Raw genomic sequence first — 15,619 nt, forward strand, 5'->3', positions numbered from 1 at the left:
TTTGATCTCATAATTCAATTTTCAGGTTGATTTTGAGCATTACATGAGAGAAGGGTATTTTTGGAATATTAAAATATATCATAATTATTATTACGGAAAATTATTGGAAAAGTCTTCAAAAAGTTCATTTTGATGTAGATAAATTCTCAATCTCAAAAAATAACGATAATAGTCCTCAAGCTCGAGATTCTTGTAAGTCTGTTGGTACTCATTTTAATAGATTTGTTAGTTACTCCAAAAATATCACGTGTTGATATTAAATTGCGGCATAAGTCTCCAAAAAATTTACTTTGATACAGATAAGTTCACAATCTCGAAATATTGTGGTAATAGCTCTAAGGTCAAGATTCTCATTAGTCCGTGGGTACACAATTGAACTGCTCCATTTGTTGCTCTCAAAAATACCACGTGTTAATATTTTATTGGTCCAAATCATAATTTTAATTTAAAATAAATAAACGAATGAATAATTTTCAAAACTAATTAATTAACTTTATCTTTTTTAATTTTTTTTCTTTCTTCTTCTTCTTCTCATTCACCCCCAGTCCAACTTGCCCAACCCCGTTCTGTTCAACTAAAACTCTCTAATTTCTATTAGCAAGGGGGGCGCTCTAAAGAAAGAAAAAAAGTAAAAATTGTCTAAGTAAACTTTGAACGAGAAAAGTTGAGGTCGAAGAATTGGCCACCAAAACCCATCATCCACCACTGTCCATATCTCTCTTTTTCTACTGCATACTCCATCCATATCTTTCGGTTTCCTAGAAACTTAAAGAAAAAAAAAGTTTCATCTCTCTCTCTAAGATTCCAATCCCGATTACGATCACATCTCTTCTTTTTTCTTTTGCTTAATTGATTTTCTGAGATAGTGGGATGGGACGAGAAAGAAGGTGTAGATGAATGGATGGTACTAGTCAGCAATAAGCCTCCACCACCTCTTGGTGGTGACAAATCGTAAAAGTTTGTAATTTTTTTATTTTCTTTTATATATAAAATTTTTTAATCTTTAATAAAAGAAATGACAAAAACTTATTTGCAAAGTAAATTTTTTGAAAACTTTTGCCTCATTATACATATATACAGACACAGTAGATAATATAGTTGTAACTTGTAACCAGACTTCGGGTTCATGTGTGAAGCACTGAAGCTCAAGTGTTTGTATTGCCACCTTAATAAATCAATGAAGTTCATTCTAACATTCTTCAGTTTTCATCTATTTTCCTGTGATTTGGTATATCTAGTGGTAGTAGAGGTATCTCCACATTAGTTAATGCAAATTACCCAAAAAAAAATAATAATTCTTCCTTTTTTTTTTAGGAAGAGTTCTTATAACTCTACATAAAGCAAAACAATGTTATATAACATTAACCAGCCATATATAGAAGGCACATCAGTCAACCTTCATATATTTTCTCATAAAACAGCAAGCTAGCCTCAGCTGCAAGAACCTCTTTTTCAGAGACCCTACACACATTAGAATCTGAAATAGAGAACCAGCAAAAAGAATCAAGCTCTTGTGGTTCGTCAAATTCTTTTATACAGGGGTCAGCTCTCACGCTTCTGTAAATAGTGTAATGACCACTGCCAGCCCCTCCAAAGTGCTCCACCACTGAAACTAAACGATACGAACTGCTTGGTGGAACCGACTGGTCAATCAATGAGACCTTCATCAACACAATCACTTCAATTTCAACTAATGCTACACAAAATCACAATTTTGTTTCTAACAAAAAAAAATCCCAGACACAAGAGTCTATAAAGCCAAAACGTAACAATATTTGAAAATTTACAAACTACCTGGTTGTCTGAATGTGTCTCTTTTTCCATATGCATGGTTTCTAAACAGCATCCGATTTGATCAATATTCGACTCCTTTATGTGTAAGTCTTGTGTATCTTCAGAATTGAAACTTTCTTTTGTTTTTTCGTTAATACTAAGATTTCTTGTATCATATCGTATGTTAAAATTTCCAGTATGAAAACTTGGTCGTTTATGATGTGGTTGCATTTTCCCTCTTTGAAAAATTGCTTTTTGAGCCTTTATTGCCACTCCACTGGTCATGAATGAGAAAAGATCCAAAATCAAGGGGAAGGATATGTGACCCTACAACAGTAATAAGGAAACCATTAAAACAAGAAAATAGCATTGACTCCGAGCACATATGAGGTAGTGCATAAAACATGAATGAAGACATATGAGGAGGATTAATGGATTAGTGGATATCTATGAGGATTGCAAACCTAGAGAGATGCTTAAGCAACCAAATTCAAAAGCTATTGAGTATTAAGTCAGCATAACTTGAAAATCACATTACAAACATATACTTGGCTGTTAAGACAGAGAGTACTTGAAAGCTTTGCAATCAAATACAATGACCAAATGTTTTCTAAAAAATGCACTAAAATATCCCATGCACACATGCACTAAAATATCCCAAATGTTTCCTGAATTTCATGGAAAAAATGTTTGGGAACCAAGACAACTGAAAATTGCATTACCTGAAGCTTAAAGGGTTCGCCAAACACATTAAAGGAAACTCGCTTGAGATGAATGCACAAAATCTGCAAGCAGAATCAAACAGTTAGGACAACCTTATATAAGGAACTTAAAAACTACCTAATTACAAGTTTGTTAGCCAGAAATGATGTACCTAAACTTAATAAGAAAATCTAACTTGGGTTTCAATAAGCTGGTTGGAAAGGTTCCAAGTTTTTTTAACACCCAGAAATCCTCAAAACTCTCATGGCTAAAGTTTGAAACTAGGGTTCCCTGTCTAATCTTATAATATTTAGAAAACCATAATAACTGCTATGTAGATGTCAAGAGAGACTCAAACTTTAGACCTTGTGGGAGCAAATCACACGAGCCTAACAGTGCGTGCTACCCCTTCTTGGGTGTCAGGTCATATGAAGGTAACCAGAAGAAACAATCTATGTTCTAATAGTATTTTATGCGATTCTAGTTTAAGATTTTTCTATCGAAACAATTAATCACTTTGACGAAAAAAAAATTCAGAGTCTAGACTAAGGCATCCTGAAATGGGACAAAATCCACCTTCCTTATTAGTAAAAGCCTTTACAGATTTAACCATTCCTTCCACACTCATAATAGTCCAACAGCCACCCTAAACCACTGAATACCACACAACAACACACCAGTATCTCACATGTCTATGATGCCAGCTGATGACAAGAGCTACATTGGATGTATATCTATAGGTAGAGCAGGCCAAGGCCCCTTAAAATTTATAAAAATAATATAATTTATCAATAAATTAGATTAAGATCAGTTTTATATATACCTATACAAAAATTTATTTCCATTAGAGCCCCCATAATAATGTTGTCTTGGTTGGACTTCTGATTTCTTAGGGCTGACACTGGCTTAAGATAAAACAACACTACAAATACATACCTTGGGAGAACGAGCAATGCTTATTTGCTTCAGCGTATGAGAGAACTTATTTGACCATGGAAATGTATCTTGAGGAAGAAATTTTCGGCAGTCGCAGAAATCTTGCTCGGAGCATGTCCCAAGTTTCTTGATCTTTGTCTATAAAACAATGCAAAAAAAGGACAAAGTATACAATTACATCATAGCAGAGCAGACTAGTGAATTTATGTAAGAAAGTGCAAGAAACTTTAGAGTCAACTTTAGGCCACCAAAAGCAAGTTGGGTTGACCAATAAAGCTTCTTCTTCCTTTTTTTTCCCCCTATTTTTAATAGTTAAACAAGATCACAATATGCAATCAAGTGAATTGAGACAAGATTATGTCATTTCATGATGACAATGAGAAATAACTGATCAAAGTTGGGAGGTACCTCATCTGCTCCTATAGCGGTTAAGAACCTAATTCCAGCAATATGCCAACAACTGGAACAGCGGTAATTTTCTACTTGTTCAGCCTCCGTGAACTGTTTTAGGCAATCCTCCAAGGTACACCCAACCATCTGATATATATATATATATATATATATATATATATATAAAGCATACGAGAGAAAGTATAAGAATTCAAAAAATTTCAGAAATGAGACACCTTTGTTCTATAGGAAGCAGCTACTACAATTGAGGTCCAAAAAATAGGCTTAAAAATACGCACTATCATAGAGTGGAATCTTCAGAACATACTATGTTGGCGCCAGTAGCAAGCACGGGAGATAGAGGCAAGCTGTGAAAAGATTCAAAGTTCAACGAGATCTGCAAAATGAACAAAATTAAAAAAGGGCATGGATTACAGAAATTTTTAGTGAAACTATACTAAATACATAAGAGCTCCAAAAGACCAAAACCAAAATAACAAAATAGACCCTGATACAGTGGATTTGCAAAATAACTTCATGAAGATCACATCACATCACGTCACAAAATATATATATATGGGGTCGACTTTTTTTCTCTTGACAAGTTTCATAATGGCTAGAGTACATGCAACGCATTTCAGGAATTGCAAAAATGTACACAAAGCTATAACTCATTATCCATATAAGCAGTTCATTGTAATAACTAATAAGTGCTATATTAAGCAATAAGAACCTGAGATGAACAACTTTGGCAAGTTAAGATGCTACCAAGAATCCCATCAAATGGTCCAATGAAACTCTGTGTCCACCTTTCCTGCTTATTCAGATCCTCCCCACTCCTTGGAGTAATAATCCTACAACTTGAGGAACAAGATTCAAACAAAGAACAGTAACTTGGATCATAACAATCAGCAAATTCTTCTCTTAAAGAAGACAGAAGATGAAGGAATGCTTCTGCTGCATCCTACAAATTTACAGAATCACAAATCATAACCACATAGTAATGTGCATACGAGTAATGCAATTAAAAAAGCGCAAAGTTCGACCTGCTGAGCAGTGAGACTGAAATTAGGTATGTACTGAGCCATCGAAAGCATCACTTTCCGGGGATTGAGTACCACACTTTGTTCACCAATTGCACATAAATCTAGAATGATGGAGAACTAATTAATTCAGCCAAAACAAGTTGAAACCTCTTTCATATTATTTACAATACAATAACGATGTGTAACAGTAAGCCCATGACAAACTTGAAGCAAGAAAAAGTGTCATTTACAGACATAGCCAATCACTAAACAAATTTATTACACAGCTGGTATAAAAAAGTCAGGTATAGTAAAAGAACATTCAGTTAACCTGGAAGTGATACAATGTACCATCCAATGGGAAAAGCTTTCAAAATTCAAACTTTGCATAAATTGCAAGTTACCTTGTAACAATAGAGCCAAAGAAACTGCAAGCGGCAAACTATCAACCAATTCCTCATCATCAGGCGACCGTTCAATTTCCTCTATGGCTTTGTGCAGAAAAATATGGAAGTGGGGACAGCTTGCTAGAGCCTGCTCATTTTTCCACAATCAAATCATCAGTAAAGTCAAAATTCTTAGAATCTAGCCGGGAAAAAAAAAAAACAATACTTTAAAACAATATGATTTCTCAATTTCAACTTTCTTTCTTTTGTCCTTTCTATACTTGCCAAATTTTCTGCTATTTTCTTAGCATCCAATCGAAAAAGTAACAAATCCAAGTACAAAATCGCACCTGTAAAATCACATTAAGAAAACAATTGTTTCCAAGATTCTGCAATCCGGGAACCAACCGCAAGTTCTGAGGATTTTCACTCTTTGGCAACAACCACTGGGAAGTGCTCAACTTGCCCAGTTTGTCATCCCTTAAAGCCAATACAAAACCAGCAATACCCAAAATCCCAGCGACAGATATTTGAAACCCAGAAGCTGAAACCCAGTTCGAACGTGAAATCGTCCGAATCCCATGCTTGAAAAGGTGAATAAAATCGCTTAGCTTGACCTCTCCTTGCATTTTCCTTCTATCCCAACCCTTCCCAAATTAGAGCTACAGAAACGAACAAAAAGTCGAAAAAATTAGATGAGTTGAGAGCATTTTAGACCAGCTTTGCCTAAGATGGTGACTGAGATTTGAGACTGAGTGGGTACTCTCGTGGGCTCTACCCACTCCAAAACCCCCCCTACTGTAGGAGGAGAGGCCCGAGAGGAGTAGTTGTGTCTAGTAGAATTGTTTCTCCTGCTGCTTTGTAAGACCACTCCTTGTTACATTCCAACTCTATTCTTTATAATATTTTAACAAAATTTACTTTTTCTAATTAACTTTTTTTAAAATATTATATTTTACATTTTATTAATTAAAATTAAAAAATAACCAAAAACAAATAAAATAAATACAATTAATTAAAGAATTAGAAGATAAAAGGACATAAAATATATCTAGTACACCACTATTAATTGAGCTATATATATATATATAAAAAAAAATTAAGGATCGTTTGCAACATTGTATTAAGTGGTATTGTATTGTATTATATTGAATTAAATTATATATCATATTTTTATATAATACTATGTTAAACTTTAATTTATACTAAAATATTATATATTTAAGTGTCTATAAAAATTAATACTACATATAATTTTACATAAAAATATTACATAAAATACAATTTAATATAATACAATACAATACAATACGACCTAATACAGCGTTCCAAACAAGCCCTTAAAGTTTAGAATAAGTTATAATAGCTAAAATTTTAGAGCAGAGATCAATTTTAAGTCTTTAAATATTTCGATTTCTTTTTTTTTTTTTTTTTTTTTTTTTTTGAGATTTTAGCTATTATAAATCACTTGAGAGTGCTCTAGGAGCATTCTAGGAGCATCTCCAGTAAAAGGCAACACATTATTCTAAAATATTTATTTTATTATTTTCTTTCATTTATTTAAGATTTGATATATTTTTGTACTCAAATAGTTGACAATTTCGTAAATTGTTCACTATGATCCCACATATCACATTTTAATTATTAAATTAATGAATTTTCTTGGTAGAAAAACCTTATTTTCCTAAAAAAAAAAATAGAAAAATGATATGGATATTGTCTCTTTTGCAGAATACTCAACATCTATATTCTCAAAATTTGTCTTAAAAGTTGAACCATATTATATATGTGTTATGACAACTTCAATAAGCAACTCTCATTCGAGATGCTCAAATGGTCGCATTCTTTAAATGTGTTAAATATCTTCACATCATCTAAAAATATAATATTTTATTTTATTTTTCTTTCACATATTTTTAGGTACTCTTATTTCTAATAAAAATACTCCAATGGTATAGCACATTTCAAGAATGTTATAATTATGATTTCACACATTATTATTTAATATATTATTTATTTTAATATAAATATTATCACACTAAATTTTTTAAAAAATCATATATTAATATAAATAAGCATAACATGAAATTTAAATTTCTTGACAAAATAAAAATGTTGCACTATATTTAAAAATTACTTTTAAAATAAAAAAATTATAATTAAACAATCTAACATAAAATTTAAAATAAGTTAAATTTAAAAATAACTCATAAAATAACTATTGTTGTATTGTGCACCGTTTACGACAAACTCAATTTGGTGAGGGAAAAAAGATAGGAATAATTACATAAGGCACTATTTTTTGTAAAATATTTACATTTTTATGTTCAAAGAATGTTTTTTTACATTTTTACGGTTTTCCAAAAAATAACACGAAAATAACATAAAATCAACAAGAAAACAACATAAATGTAACATGAAAATAACATCAAAATAACAACAAAAAAAAACAACAAAAAATAACATACATATAACAAAAAATTAACAACAAATGAACAAAACATAAAAAGACCGTATTTTATGTAAATAAAATCAAAAAAAATCGTAAAAATGTTTAAAATTCTGTGAAACCGTATTTTTGTTGTTTTTTTTGTTGTTTTTGTGCATTTGTGAAATTAACCCAAAAAGATATGGGAAATATTTGGTTGAGTTGAAAATATTAAAAATTTAAATTGTGGGGTTAGTATGTGGAGAATTTGAAAATTTTAGGTTAGAATTGAGAATTCAATAAATTTAAATTTTGGGAGTCGGTATATCTAAAATTTTGAGAATTGTGTGAATCTATTATTTGGTAAGAAAAAAAATTGTAATGTTAAATTGTAGAAAAAGAATGTGTGAAAAGATATAGAAGAAGAATTGGTATGAGAAATGAATGGTTATTAGTGAGTATTTAAAAAGAAAAAATACATAAAAAAAATCTAAGCTTCCAACACCAAAAAATTAGAATTACAGTAGAACCTCTATCCAAGAATACACTTGGAACTAAATAAATTATATTCTAATTGGGAGGTTATGACTAAATAGAGTTACACTAGAAAAAAAAATTAAAAAATCAAAAAATATCAATGTAACAATAATAACAATAAATAATCATTAATACCATATCATAATAGAAATATTTTAGAGTAAATATAATTTTATACATGTATTATATAATTTAAAATAAAATTATTAATTTTACATAAATAAATTTACAAAATACATGTATATATTTTATTAAGATGTAATTATTCTTATATAGAGGTATACTTTGTTAATACGGGACTTTAAAAATGTATAACTAATTACAATTTAGAGGTTATTCTTATTTATAACTGACCCAAATCGGGAATTGATTTTTTTATAATAAATTAGAGGTTATTCTTGAATAGAGTATTCTTAAATAGAGGTTCTACTGTATTTATATATATTTATGTGTTGACGCTAAAAAGTAGTCAAAATTTGCTTGCTAGATTGGCAAGATGAAATAAGAGATAAATAGAGTAAATAGAGAGACATATAATTTATAGTAGTTCACTCCCCATGTTGTGATGGTAATAGAGCTACGTCTACTTCGAATTTTAATTTTTCACGAGAATTACAAGAGAATTAGCTAAGTCTGAAAGCTCTAATTTCTAGAGAGAGATGCTCTGACCTTATGGGTACTTTTTAAATGTAAAAATCAAGCTAGATGAGCTCTCCTTATATAGGGAATAATGTCTTATTAAAATAATAATAAAATATTCAAAAAAAATGTGAAAAATACATTTAATTTAATTTTGATAGTTGATGATGATCTAACGGTAAAATTGACTCCTAAGATCAGTTGTCAATTTCCGGAGATTGAATCGCATCTCCGGATGTAACACCCTAACTAGCTTAGGCGTATTACGTGATTTTAAACATACTGTGCAGCTCGTTGCTAATCAACGAGGTTTATGGAAAAACGTGATTAATTAAAATTTTTGCTTTTTAATTAAACTTGTAAAATATTTATACAAAAGACTCGGGATCCCGATTACAAAACTATTTACAAAAGTTTACTGTTTATACAAAATACTTGTCGCCTAGCGACTAATTACAAAAATAGCCTCGCTGTCCCGATGATCGTACGCTCCAGGCCTAACCGCCCCGACATGTACAATCTTCATAGGCTCGTTCACGGTCCATCAGCTTTAGCCTTGCCTTTACCTACACATAAACATAGCACTGTGAGTCGACAGACTCAGTAAGAAAAGCATAATAATAGTCATACATAAATCCCGGTCATGATCAGACGCCCATACCCCTGATCATAACCCTAACTGCCGTGTCCAACACGATACTGAGTCCCCCTAACTGCCGTGTCCAACACGATGCGAGATTACCGAACGTTCATAGGGACGGTACTATTGACAAGTAACGGCTGATCGGCCGACCGGTCATACTCCGCCGCTGGTCATACTCCAGCCTGTACCGACATGTTACAAGCATCGACTGATCGGTCCGAACCTGGTCATACTCCATTCTTGGTCATACTCCACTGTACCGACGTGATACGTTAAATAGTACGAAACCACCAACCTAAGTATCGGCCCCGATCGGTCGAACCGGTCATACTCCGGCTGTTGGTCATACTCCAGCCTGTACCGACGTGATACAGTGTCAGCCTAATCGGTCGAACCGGTCATACTCCAGTTGCTGGTCATACTCCAGCATGTACCGACGTGACACAGTTGGATGGTTCGAAGCCAACATACATATCTAATGTAATCTAACAGGCTTCCTACATGCACGCTAAACATGTAATCTATATATGCATACTGTTATACTAATCTTGGTAGGATTCCGAATTCAGGTGTGCCGGTCAACCTGACTGGAACTATCTGCGCGGCGAATTACAGGCTCCTAAACCATAAAAATCACAACACTATAAGTGATACGCTAAATCACTTCCCGGGGACTTAAACTAGGAACTAAAAGTTACCCTATCGATAAAAAGCATGGCAATACCCCAAATAACATAAAAACGAGGAAAACTAGGGTTTCTGAAATTTCCCCAACCGGTAGACCGGTTCTGCAACCAGAATTCCGGTTCTGAGAATTCCTAGACCCTCATCCGGAATTCCGGTTGCACAACTGGAATTCCGGTTCCTCGGAGGAATTTTTCAAAAATTCACACAATGCTCAAATCAATTCCAAACCACACCAAAACTTCCAGACCTGATCTAAATACCCCAAAGAACAATTCAAAAGCAACAAAACCACCCAGAACTCACATAATCAAAAATCACCATTAAAGCTCCAAGCTTTGAGTTCAAAACTCAAACTTGGTTAAACCTAAATAACATGCATCCAAACTAGCTCAAATCTTCCTAAACATGCATATAATAACTTCAGAAAACAACAGCAAGCATCAACAACCACTGCAGCAACAGATTTCATTATTTCACTTTGAAAAGCATAGTTTTTGAACCAAAACTCTAAATTAGTTTCAAACCAACCCAACATGCATCAAAACAGCTTTAATCCACTCAATTAAACAAGATTAAACCTCTGAAAACAATCCATAAACACAGCAGCAACAATGACCTAAAACTAAGCATGCAACACATCAAACTTTTCTTACAACTCAAGAAAACACAAAGAAAAGTTACTAGACATCAAACCTTGACTAGGATTACACAAAGAGCTGCTGAAAATCACGAGAATCAAACAAGAACACCCAGCCCTAGCAGCTCCTAGACTTGGCCGAAAAGAGAGAGAGAGAGCTTTGAAAATTTTTCTATTTTTCTAACTTAGAATTTTTTTGAATAAATGAGAAATAAAAGCCATTTACCCCCATATACTTCAGCCAACAATTAATAAAATAAACATATAATTCAACTATTAAAATCACTAGAAGACAAAATAATAATGGGTCAAAAAGACCATTTTGCCCCTCCACACTAAAATCACATAAATAACACTAAAGGGGTATTTTTGGGAAATTCTAAATTCCCGGCCATTCCCGACATTCCCAATGTCTAATAAATCGTCCCAAACTACTAACATACTAAGTTGTGATTTTACTGAGCCAAACACCGAGTTCCATGATACCGGGCACCGGAAATGCAAAATTATGAAAACTACTAAATGACATAAAAATGCACCTCTGAATTCAATAATAACAGTATAAATAATTATTTAAATAGCTATAAATAATTTCATAATTAAACGTGATTAACTGCTAATTTCCAAATTAAACTAAGCGGTCTTTACAGCGGGACTCACTTTGGATAAGTTGTAGTTGGAATTCATAACTCTCATAAGGATGAAATTTAGACTTGATATTTTTAGAATTGCGACTGTAGTGTGAGACGCGTCTTGATAGATCATTGAAATAGCTTCAAAATGCAAGTTGAATCTCACCAATCAAATCATCATTGAGTGAGTTATGGACATTTTACTGAAGGCTGCTTTGATACCAATGCACAGGTTGACATATGACATCAACCTGGACGTTGGATGAGTGAGAAAACATGTTGAGGGTGTATTTTTTGATGCCTAAATGATATTTTTACATTCATTACTCAATTTCTTTGTTCTGGTAAAGTTGTTCATCAAGTCTCGAAGATGTTGCTGTTTTGCGGAATCGGGACTCAAAACTACTCGATTTGTGACTAAGTCATTTTACTAAAAAGTGAAAATATGAAGTTGTGAATTTAACTTGTCTAAGTTCATAGATCTTGTTTACTATAAAAAACTAGACTAATGCTCAAGACGGAATCAAAATCAGATAAGCAGAACTCAATGTACCAAGTCATACGTTTGTTGGTTTTTATGGTTCATATTAGAGTCGCAGCGAAAGATAATAAGAACGGATTTAATAAAAAAAATTGTTAAATCCAATATGAACCATAAACCTTAGATCTCAACACAATAATACATAACACAAACCTAATTATTAGTTTAGAGATTTTACATTTGGTTGCCTATTAGGGTTTTCTTGCTATCTTTTCGTATTAATGAAACGATCATTTAATCTAGTAAGACTTGTTGAAAAGTTCACACCAAGGTCTTCCAAGTCAGCCTCAACACTCCAAGAATATAGTGGACTATAAGATTAAATCAAATGAATATAATTTTTTGATCACACTGTATACTCAACTCATAGGACATTGTGATTGAGATTAGAAAAAGACACAATCACCCTCTAGAGAGAGAGAGTGATGTGTGAGCAAGGGATGAGAGAGAGAGAGAGAGAGAGAGAGAGAGAGAGAGAAGTGTTGTGAGTATAAAAGCTTGTTGTATTTTTCAACCCTAATTGTTCTCTCAAAAGTCATGTGCTTTTTTCTTTAATATATTATATATAATGTTACAAATAAACACTTTTATTTAATCTTATAAAATAAAAGATAATATTCATTTTCAATTTAAATTTAAATTCAAATATAAAATATCTGATTAAAAAAAAAATCAGTTATAATCTTTTATTTAATATTATCCTTTTAATTTTAAATACATTATCTAATAATATATTTAATATAATAATTAAAAGATAATTATTAATTTGATTTGATTTATTTTAATAAAAAAATAATCAAAAAAAAAACTCATAGGTCCTTATATGTCACCCTACACGTGTGGTCATATTTTAAGGTCCAAAATTAATTTATCAGTTTTACCACAAATAATAATTGATTAATTCTCATTGTTATCCGCGTTTTTAAAAAGTACGAGATGTGACATTTAATGGGAAAATCTGATTCAATCATTCCTTAATTAAAGTCCTTAATACTACTCTGTCACGAAGAGGCTTCCTAGAATTGGGATATATCTAGGACGGAATGATACACGAAGGCTACTCATACTCGCCTTAACTTCTCGAACGCAAAAAGCAAAATACTTCTCTCGAATCCAGAGGGATCTGAGAAGGGAAGCTCACTGAGGACACACCCGGATGGGTGCATGAAAGGCTTAATGCGGACACCTACCATCCTGAGGTGTCGCGTATGTCGACCTTTCATACATGTCAGGTCACCAAAGTGACGGTTATGCCTTTTCTAACGAAGATCACATCTTGTCTCCTACATCCGAGCATGGCAGTGTGCGTAGCACTACCACCTTTTTGCCATACAAATATTACAAACTCCTACTCGTAAAGGAACAAGCTTTGAGCAACATGTGGCCCGTACTTTTAAAGGTTGAATCTTTGCGTGACACATGTCTGTGTGGTACAAAATGGTCCCCATTATCCAATTGTTGCACGCACAGGCATAATGTTTCCCACGAGATCAATTGGTTAGCTCTAACATTGCATGTAATTTACCCCAATAGTGGGATTTGAGCAGATATCTTATGGGCTTGTCCATGCCTGCCCCTTAGCCTATAAATACCCCTCAATTCTCATACGAAGGGGGTATAACAACTTACATAGCTAAAACTTTGTCCATATTACTCTAATTTTTCTCCTTCTTCGAAGAGAAATTTAGGGTAAAAAGTTAGGGTTTCCTACAAATGTATTGTAAACACATCAATATCTCCCTTAGAGGCTAATAGACTAACTCATAGACTAAGGTTTATTAATACCCAAACCACGTAAAAAATCTTCATCTCTTTATTTCTACAAGTCATTATTTCTTTAGCTCTAATATCTAGTTTCTGAAAATCTCGATAAATATTTTAGTGCTTTCATTGAGAGCTGAAGAAAGACATAAACCACTGTTACTGCCATGGTATTCACACGAAAGACAGTTCCTAAGAAGACTCTTCAAGGTGGCCTCAAGACGATCATTGAGGAAGTAAACCCCTATCCCCAAATCATGCCCTGCTGAGTGATGCAAGGGGCGGGAATACGTCCAATGTGAACAATCGAGAGGGCATGATCATGTCGATGATGACAAGTAGGGGTGTTCGCGGTGCAGGTGGTGCAGTTTTTGACTATTTTTTCAACCAATCCGCACATGCAGTTTTTCCAATTTCCCAGACCGCACGCGCACCACGAAACTAAAAATCTACAAAAACTGCACCGTAAAAAATGGTGTGGTGTGGTGCGGTTTGCGAGGTTTGGATTATCACCAATAATTAAACTATCGCAAATACAACAAAGCTTGAGCAACACTTGTCAAAAATAACACAAGGCTTGAAAATAAATATGAAAAAAAAATTAAGTTTTAATAATACAATAATTAGTGGGCTTTTGGTTGGACATTCACATATTAGATCTAACTAAATATAAAAATTGGTATTTTTATAATGTGCGGTGCGGTGCGGTTTGAACCGCATATTAACAATTCAAAATCGTAAACCGCACTGCATCGCGCGGTTCAGGAAAAATTCAAACTGCAACTGCACTGCAAAGAATTTCAAACCGCATTTTTTTTTGCGGTGCGGTGTGGTGCGGGCAATTTAAGCGGTTTGAACGGTTTGATGAACACCCCTAATGACAGGAATGCTGAGAATAATAAAGAGGAAGAAGACGATGAAGATTATGTCAAAGATGGATACTATAAAGACGACTACTATTATAAGTAAGACTCCAAAGTGGTCTGAATGTCTAACGAGTTGCTTGAGACTAGATAGAAGTAAGTGACCCTGTTGAAATTTTCTCCAAAGATGGAAAAGATCGTGGCTCGCCTTCATGCCAAGTTTGAAGATCTAGACAGGGAAGATTCTAAAGATGACCCCTCAATGGAGTGCGTTGGAGGAAACACAAGGGAAAATTCTGTTGATATTGGAACCTCTGCTCCTCCACAGGACAATGGAAAGGCAAAAGTAAGTGACCCTAAGAACCCGCATCCTCCTCAACCTCCTAAAAAAAAACACGAATCAGGCTAATAAGCCTTCTCATGCGCAGAAGGTGACCGACACCTCCAGGCTCAGGTGCCCTTTAGCTCAAAAGACCCTGTAGTACCAAAAAAGATTGGTACGAATACAGTGGCGGACCCATGATTTAAGTTGAGGGGGGGCGACATACTTTTTTTTTATAAGTGAGGGGTGCGCCTTTTTTTTTTTTCTACATTGCATAACATGTTAAAAATTAATTCAAATTTATATTTTAGTATTAAATATAGTATAAAGTAACACTTTTTTTTATAAGTACGGGGTGGGTCTTTTTTTTTTACATTGCATAACATGTTAAAAATTAATGCAAATTTATATTTTAGTATTAAATATAGTATAAAGTAAAAAAAAAACAGTAACAATAAAATATATTTGGTTAAATAATTAAGACATTAAATATAAGTATTATTGGTAGAGGTTCAAAAAGTAAAATAAAAATACCAAAGTAAACATGCTTGTATTGGGATTAGAACTCATGACCTCCTTTAGATGCATGAAATGACTTTACCATTATACCAAAGCTTATTTTATGTGTATAAATATCACTTTTATTTATAAATATATGTTGTAACTAACTAAAATTCATATATATACTTTTTTACCGATTTTTTTTTTCAGGGTGGG

General features: G+C 33.1%; 1 protein-coding gene across 5 annotated transcripts; it reads right to left on the bottom strand.

The window, feature by feature from the left end:
* Nucleotides 1-1,123: 1,123 nt before the first annotated feature.
* LOC115714233 (ubiquitin carboxyl-terminal hydrolase 27) lies at nucleotides 1,124-6,100 on the bottom strand. Of its 5 annotated transcripts, none has more exons than XM_030642854.2 (10): nucleotides 5,563-6,100; nucleotides 5,231-5,360; nucleotides 4,848-4,948; nucleotides 4,535-4,765; nucleotides 4,130-4,198; nucleotides 3,820-3,948; nucleotides 3,412-3,549; nucleotides 2,496-2,558; nucleotides 1,795-2,100; nucleotides 1,124-1,661 (listed from the first exon to the last, which is right to left on the bottom strand). In XM_030642854.2, the coding sequence occupies exons 1-10, from the start codon at nucleotides 5,839-5,841 to the stop codon at nucleotides 1,392-1,394; spliced, it is 1,716 nt and encodes a 571-aa protein (XP_030498714.2). In that variant the 5' UTR covers nucleotides 5,842-6,100; the 3' UTR covers nucleotides 1,124-1,391. The 5 variants fall into 5 exon arrangements, with proteins under 5 accessions (XP_030498714.2, XP_030498716.2, XP_030498713.2 ...); XM_030642856.2 differs by having other exon boundaries at nucleotides 1,124-1,643; nucleotides 5,563-6,075; XM_030642853.2 differs by having other exon boundaries at nucleotides 1,792-2,100; nucleotides 5,563-6,075.
* Nucleotides 6,101-15,619: the final 9,519 nt, after the last annotated feature.

This window comes from Cannabis sativa, chromosome 4 (genome assembly GCF_029168945.1).
Source record: "Cannabis sativa cultivar Pink pepper isolate KNU-18-1 chromosome 4, ASM2916894v1, whole genome shotgun sequence".
Lineage (NCBI taxonomy): Eukaryota > Viridiplantae > Streptophyta > Magnoliopsida > Rosales > Cannabaceae > Cannabis > Cannabis sativa.

Excerpts from the sequence above, each read along its gene's own strand:
- LOC115714233 (XM_030642853.2), bottom strand. The coding sequence starts at position 5,841 with ATGCAAGGAGAGGTCAAGCTAAGCGATTTTATTCACCTTTTCAAGCAT. Across the intron at positions 5,361-5,562 it reads TTCTTAATGTGATTTTACAG|GCTCTAGCAAGCTGTCCCCA; the intron begins GTGCGATTTTGT and ends AAAAATGAGCAG. Across the intron at positions 3,949-4,129 it reads TTGCTACTGGCGCCAACATA|ATGGTTGGGTGTACCTTGGA; the intron begins GTATGTTCTGAA and ends TATATATATCAG.